Source organism: Punica granatum, chromosome 5, assembly GCF_007655135.1.
Source record: "Punica granatum isolate Tunisia-2019 chromosome 5, ASM765513v2, whole genome shotgun sequence".
Taxonomy (NCBI): Eukaryota; Viridiplantae; Streptophyta; class Magnoliopsida; order Myrtales; family Lythraceae; genus Punica; species Punica granatum.
The window spans coordinates 11,388,063-11,401,498 of NC_045131.1; the positions used below are offsets into that span (position 1 = coordinate 11,388,063).

At 37.4% G+C, this 13,436-nt stretch overlaps 1 protein-coding gene and 1 long non-coding RNA gene across 2 annotated transcripts; one reads left to right on the plus strand and one right to left on the minus strand.

The window, feature by feature from the left end:
* Positions 1 to 3,033: 3,033 nt before the first annotated feature.
* Positions 3,034 to 4,396, minus strand: LOC116208820. Its single transcript, XR_004157129.1, has 2 exons — positions 4,069 to 4,396; positions 3,034 to 3,476 (listed from the first exon to the last, which is right to left on the minus strand). It is a non-coding gene; the product is annotated as an uncharacterized LOC116208820 (long non-coding RNA).
* Positions 4,397 to 10,396: 6,000 nt separating this feature from the next.
* On the plus strand, positions 10,397 to 12,714 carry LOC116209632 (protein DETOXIFICATION 55). Its single transcript, XM_031543331.1, has 2 exons — positions 10,397 to 10,560; positions 10,969 to 12,714. The coding sequence occupies exons 1-2, from the start codon at positions 10,516 to 10,518 to the stop codon at positions 12,481 to 12,483; spliced, it is 1,560 nt and encodes a 519-aa protein (XP_031399191.1). The 5' UTR covers positions 10,397 to 10,515; the 3' UTR covers positions 12,484 to 12,714.
* Positions 12,715 to 13,436: the final 722 nt, after the last annotated feature.

Genomic DNA, 13,436 nt, shown 5'->3' on the forward strand with positions numbered 1-13,436 from the left:
TTAACTTTCATAAAAGAAATTAATAGGACCGAAAATATATGGACCAGAAAATTGCTGAGTAATATTCACAAAATATTTGCTCGATTCTTCCGTGTAAGATAACAAACCTATTAAGAATCATAAAATTGATTCGACTCGTTTGCCCCGACTTACTGTTCTATGACCACATTGATACTTCAGATTGAGTAACTAAATCCTATTGAGGATATTTCTCTCATATATTTCCTAATACCTTTGATATTGTCTCTTGAATATTCTACTGATATATAATTTTATTTACGAGATATTATTTCCTATCTCTAACCACATATACGAAAAGTATATATACTTATTATTTGTTATCAAATATTCTATACAGATTATGATATCTCGATATAAATATCTCGGGATTTCTATAAATACATCTCCAGATACCTAGAAACTCTGAGTTCAATTCTTCTACTTTTCGTTGATACATTCTCATTTAAATATTGAAAAGGAAAATCAGAATTTCCTCCCATTCTTCTCCCTTTTTGCAGGTCACTCGAGACTCGTGATCTGCACGTGATTAAGGTCCGAAAACCAAGATCCTAACAAAATCCATTTGCTATTGCTTCAAGAAACCAAGAGGGCACTTATTTGAACACCCATCACCTTCCCCAGCCTCAAGTTGATCGCAGAGGCCGATATCTCTGCAAAACTACAATCCCTAGAATGGAAAAGGAACCTGTGATGGATTGATCCCTAAATAAATAAACAAAAAGCCAGGAAAAATAAATGGGGCAAATTCCAGCTGATCTCGTCAAGTGTATGAAATCCGCGTAAGCGGACATATATCTAGACTAGGCCTCATCAATTAAAAAAAGAGATTTTTACCTAAAATGTCCCATGATTTGTTCGTTTTGTCAAATCTATCATATGCTCTTTTTTTTGTCAAATCTATCACATGGTTTACTTTTTGCATCAAATTTATCCCGGCGTTATCTTTTCCGTTAACATCTAACGGCCGTGCTGACGTGGTACGTGGAGAGATAGTGGGCCACACTTGCCACGTCAGCACGGCCGTTAGATGTCGACGGAAAAAATAACGCCGGGATAAATTTGATGCAAAAAGTAAACCATGGGATAAATTTAACAAAAAAAACATATGATAGATTTGACAAAACGGATAAATCATGGGTCATTTTAGGTAAATACCCCATTAAAAAACATGCCACCTTTTGTTGGTAATTGAAACATGCCACCTTTTGTTGGTAATTGAAGGGTGGAATCGAAATCCTTTAACTAACATTGAAGATGAGAATTGAATTTTGATATCCCGATGACTCTGGATCCTAAAACAAATTAAGATGATAAATATACTAACCTAGAGTTAAGAGTGCCCTCATCAATTAGACTAAGCATTGTAAAGTTTGTAATCCTCATATGGGCTTTATATATATAGCAAGAGTGCAAAACATGTAAAATTCCTTAGGCCCACCACGATTCAGATTGGACAGAATGAATTCCAGCATTAGAGGCTCCAGGCAATTATGTTGTGTGACCCTAATGGGCCGGACTATAATATCCATAGAATTGATGATTTTCATCACTGACATAGTAATTGTTAATTTCCAAAATATTATCCTCACAAATCATATCAATTATAATATATAAAAGTTGGGGAGTGGCGAGAATGTGACAATAATCATTCTTTCAGAATTCCTCAACTTGTGATTTCTCATCTTTAAAATACCTTTTTATTAATGCATAAGCTAAAGAGTATGCCCCAATATATGATTATGTGTATCATGTACGGATATTTGGATTTTGACTGAAGATAACATGTTGGCATTATTTTAATCGTAGCTGGTGCGATGAAGCAAATGGTGGTGAGACAAAATAATGTGGATGATCTATGATCAGGAATTTTAATATCTGTCCATTAATGTTCCTTATTGCGGTATGCAGCAAATTAGATTTAAGTGAAACATAAAGGTAGTGCTATTTATTTACACTAGTCTTTTACCCGCGCGTTGCACGGGATCTTAATGTACATTGATTTTTATGACATAATTGGGAAATCGACATGTATAATAATATGATTAATATAGATAGAAGAATACATAACAAAATTATTTATTTTACAGAATAAATATTACAAACATTCTATTACAAATTGCGAGCGAGTTAAAAAGAGAGAGAGAGAGAGAGAGAGAGAAATATATTGATAGGCGATATTTACTTGCGAAAACACATATATTAAGAGATAATAGGAATAATATAGTGTGTATATGAAATACAAAAAATTGAATTGAAGTACGAACACCTTATGAAGAATAAAATATATAGACATTCTCCAAGGACAAAGAATTCTAATATATAAATTATATAAACTAACATCTCAAGAAGTTCTATTGCCATTATGCCCCTTTCCTATCAAATAAAAATTGTTGAAGTCCATTGAGAGAATTCCTTAACCAGAAGAAGAGGGGGCCATTTGCTCGAGAATTGGGTGGGTAGTTCCATGAACCACGAAAGATTATGCATATAATGAATTTCTCGATATCCTACATATATTCAATATATAAAATGTCTTCTCGGTAATTTACATACATAGATTATAGACAAATGTACTAACGAAATATTAATATAAAAATGAACAAATACATGAATCTAAGATCTCTTTTTATTAAAAAAATATTGGTTGAGTGTTCCTCATCCATTTTAAATGAGTAACAATCTATCAGAATGCTTATAAATGGAAATATGTGGGTCAGTTGTTAGGACATATTTTCACTTTTAAACATTATAATTGGGTTTTATATAACCAAATAATTGAATAATACTCACCGAATATTTGCTAATTTTCATTCACTCGGGCCCCAAGTCAACTATAAACAAAATCATCATCATTATTACCATAACCCCCATGAGAGAACTAACAAGACCTAACCGTCCCAAAAAGGTTAAGCTATTCCCAAATAATCAAATTACATGGAACAACTACATTATTACATAAAGACGATCAAAATATTTGAGGATCTCTCAACATCGATGATAAGAATATATAAGTAACAAAGGATATTATTAGAATATATTTCGGGATATTATTTCTTTGTATAGATCATTGTGTATCGAAACACTTCAATGTACCAAATTGTGTCTGTATATACAAATCGCAATGACCATATTGGGTCACGCCTCAATCGCTCATGGTATCGGAGCCATGATTTTGTAGGATTCCTATTTTCTCAATCTCTCTCCCTTTCTGCCGACTCTATCCCGACCTTCCCCTCTTCCCATGACTGATCAATCTGCAGCCTCTGGCACTGAGCAAACCCCACCTCCTCCCCCTCCTGCCATCCAGACCATATCACCTTCCAACTCGTCTCCTTCCCTTCCCTCCCCAAACCACTCGGCCAGCACAGTTTCTGCATATCCAACTGAGCCACTCGAACTATGTGGTTCGGAAATCCTTGTTCTTCACCTTCCTAAAAGCCAATGATTTCCATGAACTGTTTAAGAAAGTAATGCATGGGGTTACAGTAGAACATAGAAATGCAATGAATCCAACAAAAAGAAAAATAGTAGCGCAATGATCTTTTATTAATGCACACAAGCTATGTTTCTAATGGAATTCTTACAATACAATGTATCCTCTGCACCTTCTCATTTTCCTCAACACAACTTGGAAGGAATTTCTTACATACTCCCATAAAATCCCATTCAACTCCATGATCAATTCCCCGATAATGATTGATTTTTGGGCCATTAATCGAACCTACTAAGGTAATCCAGATCTCAGCGTGTTGACGTAACACTGCAATCAACCTACCTGCAGCTATTTCATCACTCCCAATCCTCAAATAAGTACTGAAAAAGTAATAATGTTCAAGCAACTCACAGGGTCATGAAGAATCGAAAATATAGGCGGACCAAATCACAATGATGTAGAACGCCAGCACCCGGATATGGCGAAGTCCCGCACAATGATTTACGTAGATTAGCGTCGGAATCACCATATTCTGTTTGTTTTTCTTTGTTCGGAAATGTGCTCATGCTGGAAAGCACTGAAGAGGAATTAGGAGAGGGTGAGTAGATCATCACCTTGCTCAGCCAAAAAAAGGATAGGGTGAGTCCACGACTGCAGGGAGTGAAAGGAAGCTGATGGAACTGTACGGGCAAGATTCGGTTGATGAAACTTCTCATTCTTGAAGGTCGGCGAGAAGTTCGAACAGTAAAAGAGAGGTGGAGAAAATGAGATCTGAAGGGGCTTTCTTGGACTTGAGGCTGCGGCAATCCATGTCCTTTTTCTCCATTTCGGAATCATGAAATACATTATGTATCATTTCGTGTTGATCCATGCAGACGAGATAGAGAGAGATGAATTAAAGATCGTGCGTCACTTCTCAAGAAAAATTATCTTTACCCAATCAGAATGATAGAGAGACGAATAATTTTTCTTTTCCTATGAGCCAAATTATCTCCATTAGGCAAATGATAAGTCAATCAACTATAAGTTGAGGATTTGGCCATTCAACGGAAATGAGACAGCATCAGTGATCCAACTGAAGGAGCCACGTTCATCCTTGTTGTTTTATCTCGTCATTATATATTTATATGTAGATTCATTTCATTCTTTATCTACACTTCATTGAATGATTTGAGATATATAAAGTGATTTATTATAATTTTGTATACATATTCACGTGACATTTATTTATAGCTATAATATTCACTTTCACTATTGTACAGCAATCATTCCGTTAATTATTTGTAATTTTTCACAAGTGAATGCACAACAATGTGATTCTGTGTGTCCGAAAAATATATAGCCCCACAAGCATCCACAACTCTAGCAAATAATCCATTTCATTTCTACTTTTTTTTTATTACATAAAATGCTATTAAGTAAATTTTGGTGAGATTGAATTAACTTGATTAGGACGTGCAATGAGTAAATTTATCAGCCGTCTGCTACCAAATGAAACGAAAGAACTCTTGCACTAAATACCGACTTTGTGTATCATCACGATAAAGCTCACAACCCCCTCATCTAAGCCCAAACAAAATCTCGTCTCAGCTGCTAATTAAACTGAATTTAATTATTAATTATTAATTTTTTTGTTTCCCCAAGACAGAGAGATGAATATTTTTCATTCTTGCGCATGAAGCAACCTCTTCCTAAACGTGCAAGTGAAAGGTTGCTCAACTAGGAGCTGAGAAATTTTCCAATTTTACAAGGAGCTGAGGGATTTTAAATAGAGCTCTCACAATCCTACTTTCTTGCTTTAATATATTATATATTGATTGATATGAAACACGTCAAACTAGTCACTCAACCTTCTTTTAACTTTCTTTGACCTAATTTGGGTACTAAGACCTTAAAGATATCATCTTTAATATGCACTTGCACTCGCTCTGATATATTAATTATTATTACATACCACCGTGAGTATGCACTTGCTATTTTATCAGCCTAGAAGTAATGTGGTGTGACATCTTTAACCAAGATCGAGTCACCGCGAATCCATACAAAAGAGTATTTCTTATTGAACTACTTGCATGGCCTGTATATCCGTACTTACCTTGTCCAATCAATTTATTCACACAAATCACTGGGATCAGTTGGCGTGAATTAGCTAGATTTCTCACTATGTAAATAGAAAAAGAAAAGAGTATAGAAAATAATTATTTGTTAAGAATATATATATATATATATATATAAATTCTTCCAACTAGCTTCCAGCGTGCAAATAGCAATATTAAATTCCCAATAAAGAGAGGAAGGTAAATTAGCTCAGTGGTATAAGTTGTTTACTCAGAATTAAGAAATTTTGAATTCGATTATTACTAGTGGAACTCTTATGTCTCTTTTTTTTTACTTTCTCTATTTTTATAGAATGAATCTTCCTTATAAATGAATAAAAAGATCTAACAAATAATGTATTATAATGCGAACCATACAAAGAAAATATCATGAAGTTGTCGTCGTAGAGTATGGATGGTCTTTGGAATGATAAACTTATAATAATTCTAATAGAAAAACCGCCAATTTGTTCAGAAAAGTTAACAACAGTATGTATCTTGTGAAACCAGAGTATCATTTCTTCATTAATATCTTGGATTGTTTATATCTTCTTGTTTTTTTTTCCTCATTATAAGATGCCCATGACTTAATAGAAGAATAATAAAATTTAAATAAACAATATGGAAGGCCCACTTATGAGGATTGAATCCCATACCACATGATTTGGAGTCACCAACTCATGGCATAACTCCAAGCCCCATTCTCTATGTCTGTTTACTTAGTTCGGATTATTTTGCTTTCACGATCAAGTTTCTATATGTGGCCAAGGCCATATATATGGTCTTCATAACCCCGTTGGTCCTCCTCAATTTCTTTTTACTAATTCTAATTTGTTTCTAGCATTTTTCACCACGTACAAAAAAAGAACAAAAGAAATATTTCTTTTTTCAGTGTGCACTACTTGATATCCAAATGTCCAATAAATCACGACTAATTTATATTCGAGTCGGGACCACCTAACTACTAAGGAGTAAAATTCTTCCAATCGTGGATTTTTTCCATCCACAATTCTCCAAGTTGAAATCTTTTTCAAGAGAAACATGCGTTGAATAAATTGAATAAACTCATTGTTGATAAGAAAAAGGATAAGCTTGTTTTTAACATAACTAAAATCTCTACTAATACTAACATAGGTCAGTTCAAGCGGTTCGATACTTATTCCGCTTAAACAAGATCTCGGGTTCAAGTCCTTGTAAATATAAAAAATTCACGCTGGGAGGACTTTACTCCTTAATGGGCCGACCCAGCTTGACTTGATTAGTCGGGGTCCAATTTGGCTTTTGAATACCATAGTTCACATCAAAAAAAAATCTCTACTAATTAAAAGCTGAAATAGTGCGGTGCACGTATTCTCGCCTAAGAAGCAAGAGATCTATATAGGCGTCTTTGGCAATGAAAAAGGAAAAAAAGAAAATCTCTACTAATTCCAATCAAGATCTTTTAAATTCCTTTGGTCAAGGTATGAATAATTGGGCTTTGAGACTTCTGAATTAAGGAAGTGATGAGAGAGTAAGAAACGGGAAAACCCTTGTCGAACGTTGAGGGAGAAATTCAATAGGGAACTTGTCGGTTGTTTGAGCCCCTAAGACTCTCTTGCTGGGACCTTAATCCTGATGTTCATCTCAGAAATTTCGACCGGTAAGAGGAATGAATGGCTTAAATTTATCATGAACTGTGTTGGGGGATGGAAGGGAAGGAAAATAAACTTTATTGTATTTTCTAGAGCAAAAGGGCCAAAAGGCAGATGGGATAACATGGGGAAAAAGTGATCGAAATGCTACCTGTTGAGGAAAAAAATTCTAAAAAAAAAGAGATTATTAGAAAAGTGGGGATAATGATTAATTGTGTTTTATAAGGTCTTATAATTATTTCTCCTTTAATTAGTTGGAGCGTAAATCCTAAAACTGGACGCACATGCAATATGGCTCCATTTAATTGTTAGTGTGTGGAAAAGGAGCATGTAGAAATGACTTCAAGTTGGGCTGGTCTCTCACATCAACATTGACAAGTTTCTTTATCTAGAAAAAGATGGAAATGCATTTCGTTTTCTCGAAATGGTCGATTAAAATATCGCAGTCATTTTCATACGACGTCCTTCCGTTAAGGGTTGTTTTCAATCACTTGAATAAGTATGGTACTATCTTTATGTTTCTACTCACCTCGCAAAAATAATTAATCCTTAGAAATAACGTAAAGCCAAATAAGTTGAAGATTAGTTATATATGTATAGATATGTACATGTATATATTCTCCATATCTATATAATATCACTAGTCAGAGGATATGGTATGGAGAGATAAAGCATGTGCTAGCATGAGAGAGATTGATTTTGCTATTTCATCTAACAAAATCAAAGTTAAAAGAGGAAATAGGCAGACACTCAGAAAGAAGATTAAGATGCAAAAGCTTTTATGGACAAAGGAGTGTGACTCCTCTATTAAATGCGCGTAAGGTAAACTAACGTGGATTGATTCAAGCAGTTCGACGCTTGTTCTGTTTAAGTAAAGTCTCAGATTCGAGTCATTGTAAATGCAAAAATCTACACTCTGAGATCTTTACCTCTTAGTGAGCCAACCTGACTCGACTAAATTAGTCGGGTCAACTGACGTGAGTTGGTTCATGCAGTTCAGCGCTTGTTCCGCTTAAATAAGGTCTCGGATTTGAGTTTTTGTGAATGCAAAAAATATGTGCTGGGAGATATTTACCTCTTAGTGAGCCGACCTAACTCGACTGAATTAATCGTGGCCTAATTGAGTTTTCGAACACTAAGATTCACTAAAAAAAAAAACGTGTAAGGTAGTCTTTGGTCCTATTATAGTTTTCTGGATTCATCTGCACAGGTTATATGCTATTATTGGAATCATGTGTAGAGAGCATTTTGCTAAAAGAAAAAAGTCAAATATTCGGATTCCTTACTTCGGTGGAGTGATGCAGTGAACAAATTCAATGAATATTTTTGAGGAAGTTATTCTTCGGTTAGATAAATATGGTACATATGTTGATGATTGTTCTCTATTCAGGCATGAGTGTATCTCCATGCTCATCACCCATAGATAAGGATAGTCTGATTACAAATTAACACTGCGATATTTCTGCATGGAATGGTTCGAGACGGTCCATTAGAAATACTTTGAGGATTAAGACCAGTCTCCCTAGCTACATATATTTACACGGTTGGATTATGAATAATGCTCTCACCAATTAAGAGCCGTGCTACGTCATATTTACCAATGAAATTGATTAAGTTTCTGCCCAATAATGACATGATGAAATGTGACCTAGGTTGGAAACAATTAAATAGCAACAAAAACCTAATATACATAATCAACCGTCACCCTTATCTCGATTTGATCCATCCTTGTGTTGACAACTAATTTTTCTTTGAAAATTGTTGTAAAAATTTCTTGAACATATTTTTTTCCAAATAAGAAGAGCTAAAAGTAAAACAAGTGAGAAAGGGATAACGCATGCGGAAGCAAGATGGATTCGATTTTTGTCATTGAGACTCCCTATTTCCATTTGATTCTCGTTACTCTATCCTTTATAAGTCCCTCGCAGCCGGAAAAGAAGAACATTTATCCACATGCAGAGTTCCAGCTATTGGTGAAGAAGTGAGAGAGCTGCCCGACAGCAAGCATGAAAACCTAAAATGTCGATGGACATTCAGAACACACATTTTACTCACGTGGAGATAGCCAATGAGGAAATACAACGTGCGTATTAATCTTTCCAACTGGGAACGTGAGCATGTTCTCATTAAATGCTGAAAAGTGACAAAGTATGATTCAAGCAGCCGTGTGGAACGTGGGCTTGAACTGCTTGCTCTACTAATATAACGTAACGATAGCCTCGACATGATTTTGCGAAGTAATTTATTTATGATCATTTAGGCGGTGCCTCGTTGAACTTATAGAAATATCTTAACATGCAATAATACTGATAAATGATAAACATCTTGATGAGCCTAGTCGATATGTTTTATTGATTTTCAGAAATTAGGTACTGGTTTTTTATATTTAGATAAAATTCTGTTCCGCTTAATTAGTTGAAATCTTGAAAGAAAAAATATCTTCATTTTTTGTGCATGGTACACGTATTGCAACGGACCAATTAGAAAATGCATGCGTACGATCCAGAGTAAGTATATCCACGCGATTATGCGCTAATTGGCCGTTGCACTATTTACATGTTATACTACTACGTGGTATACCATACCTTCTTGAATTAAAATGGTTGCCACGTAAAAGGAAAGAAATATCGACGAAATACATCAGCGTCAAGCTACTTCCAGATGAGTGTGGATTACAATGTAAAATTTGATAGTGTGTAGACAAACCGTCTCAGCTTCAAACTCCAATATTAACATACTTCCAAATTATTTCTAGGAAGAAAAACTTATTTTTAGCTATGGAGAATGTCTTTTTCTGAATATATCAGCTGGAAAGGGAAAAATCATAAAGAACCTTTTGCGTTCATAATTGTTGTTTTCGGTGGAAGATATTTTTTCTCCCTTCATAATTTTTCATGAAAATAAAGCGTAATACAGTGGAGCACACTCTTACATAGTAATCGAGAGATTTCAAATTCGGACTACTCATGCACCTTTATTTTTTTCGGTAGCAAGAGAAGCCGAAACTTGAGAATACAAACACGTGTTCCTTTATTTGTTATTAAAATCTTTACTTCATTGTATTAGTCCCACCGACCTCCCTTATAACCGAAAAAAATTTCATCAATAATTTCAAAAGTTTAACCCAAAAATTAAAAGGTGTATTCTTACATTTATTTTATAATTAACACAATAATATATGATCAGCCTCACTATAAAAGTGAGACCATATAGTTCCCTTGCCCACACATTGAAGAAATCCTTCCTCCTCCTCCGTCACACTCTTTCTTTTAATTACTCAATCACGGTCAATCCCTCATATCAGAGAGAAAACGAAAGCAAGAAAATCAATAAGATGGTCGCAGCCGCAGAGTCTCCACCGTACCTGAAAGTGCCACAGGTACTACACTATATCCTCACACCCCCATCAACTTTTCTCATTTGTTCAAAAAATATTCTACCCGATAAAATGATCTACGTGCGTAACCATCGACCTCATGTTCAGTTCTACACCTTGGCCAAAGAATCTACTAACAACGGTCGAAGAGCATGGGGATTATCACATGTATTGGGTCTTCATAGTTTCTAGCTATGACAAGCCATGTTCAATAATATCTTAAGCCACCATTTTTTGTGTCGATGATCGATGGTGTGACTTGAATTGATCACAAAAACTCGAAAAAAAATCCCAAGGAAATTAAAGTACATTTTGTGCGAGGAACAACTGGATCCTTAATTTATATCGACCCAAGGCGTGCGAGATGGATGGCCCGTTTTCACTTTGCATTATTTAATTTGCGTGTACTAGGTAGCAGAGGAGCTGAAAAGGACAGCCGACATAGCCGTTCCCGGACTGGCGGCTGGCCTTGTGGGCTACATCAGGAATCTCGTGCTTGTGGCCTGCATGGGTCGGCTCGGGACTCTCGAGCTTGCTGGCGGCGCCCTCGCCATCGGCTTCACCAACATCACCGGTTACTCTGTTCTATCGGGGCTCGCCATGGGGATGGACCCGCTTTGCAGCCAGGCTATCGGCTCTGGCAACTCCAAGCTGGCCCGCCATACACTGTGCCAGACCATCCTCATGCTTCTCCTTGCCTCGGCCCTGATCGGCCTTTTATGGGCCAACCTCGAGCCGTTAATGCTAGCCCTCCGTCAGAGGCCAGATATAGCTAATATGGCGGGTGTCTACTGCCGTTTCGCCCTGCCTGACCTCGTTGCCAGCAGCCTCCTCCACCCGCTGCGTATATACCTCCGCAGCAACGGAGCGACATGGCCCTTGATGTGGTGCACCCTTTTTGCATCGCTTTTGCACGTTCCGACAGCCGTATTCTTATCCTTCACTTTACGCCTTGGGGTCCCCGGAATCGCAATATCCAACTTTATCACCAACTTCTGCAACGTCCTTTTCCTAGTATTATACCTTTTCTCCATAAGCACAATTTCCCCCGAAGTAGATTCAACATGGGCCGGCTGTCAATGGAAATCGATGAATCCGTGGGCGGCACAAGATAGTATTGATCTTAAACTCGTCGCAACTTATGAGCCTGATAGTGACACAGTCCTGACACCATTAGTGTCCGATCATTCCAGCACTTGTGCGGTTATGGAGGACTGGAAACGGCTGCTGGGGCTAGCGATTCCGAGTTGCCTGGGAGTGTGCTTGGAATGGTGGTGGTACGAGTTCATGACCATCCTCGCAGGCTACCTGCCCAGCCCGCACGTTGCACTTGCCACAGCCGCAATTGTCATACAGACTACATCACTTATGTACACACTCCCAGCAGCATTGGGCGCCTCCGTCTCCACCCGGGTCGGGAGCGAGCTCGGGGCAGGCCGGCCGCACTTGGCCCGTCTGGCAGCGATAGTGGCCATAGGGCTAGCCCTGATGGGCTCTTCTCTTGGGCTGATATTGACAACTCTGGGGAGGCAGGCTTGGACCAGAGTCTTCACCAGTGACAGAGAAATTCTGGATTTGACAATGGCTGTTCTACCAGTTATTGGGCTATGCGAGCTCGCGAACTGCCCACAGACCACCAGCTGTGGGGTACTCAGAGGGAGCGCCCGGCCAGGAACCGGAGCGGCAATCAACTTCTGCTCATTTTACTTGGTCGGTGCGCCGGCGGCTGTGGCCCTGGGCTTTGTTTGGAAAATGGGCTTCGTGGGCCTGTGCTATGGGCTTCTGGCAGCCCAAGTTGCTTGCGCGGTGTCGATTCTGGTGGTCATTTACAGGACGAATTGGGAGATCGAATGGGCCAAGGCAAAGGGATTGGTCGGAAAATTTGCTGGCAAGGATGAGGAAGGTCCGGTTATTACATTTGTATGAACAGGAAAATTAAATTGGACATAGGCAGACCATAGATAATAGTCATTCCTCCAGTATAAAGCATCATATATAGTAGTACTATTTTGTTCATACACCGCAGTACCTTTGCCTTGCCGCTTCCCTGTTGCTTTCTTGCAGCACACATCTTGCATATATTTTCAATGAAGTATGGCCTGGGATAGACCTTTGGTGAAAGTTTAAGATTTCCAATGAAGTATGGCCTTCCTTGAACTAATGACATGTATACAGACAGATCCTATAAGTTCATCTTGAAGTATAGGTTTTTCTGGAAAGAAAATTTGAACTGGATCCAATGTCGAGAAAAGCACGAAATGTTCGCTATATAATCATAACATAGGACTGGTTCAAAATCAACAATGAGACCTTCTAAATCGCATTAAATATAAATATATATATATATATATATATATATATATTTATAAGAATTACGAGATGTGGCCCAATGTGGCCGTGCTTTATCTGTAGTAGAAGGATTTGAAACTGATCGAAATGCTTAGCATATAGGGCCAAGCCGATGCTGGAATGAAAATTAATTTAAGTCAATAAATTACTAAGAACACTTCGCGATCCCATCGAAAGAATTGCTCTAAAAACATAACCAGAAAGGAAAAAACTTGGGCCAGCCCGGAATTTCAGAAACTGGGTCAAACTACTCTCTAAGGGTAGGCCCATAATTTAAATTGGAGAGAGACAACTTCAAACTATTAATTCCCATTTTGGTTCCAAGAGGATTTCTTCGTAATGGTATATATTCGGCTTGTCAATCACAATTTGCACCGTCAAATCGATGCCAATCCTATCTTCAAATGTCTCAAATCAATTAGACAATGCCATTGATGTTAACTATGCTCCCAGATAAAACACCACAGCATCTTAAACTAAGGTTCATTTCATGACATCATCAGACAGACGTTCTCAAAGTATATCAACAA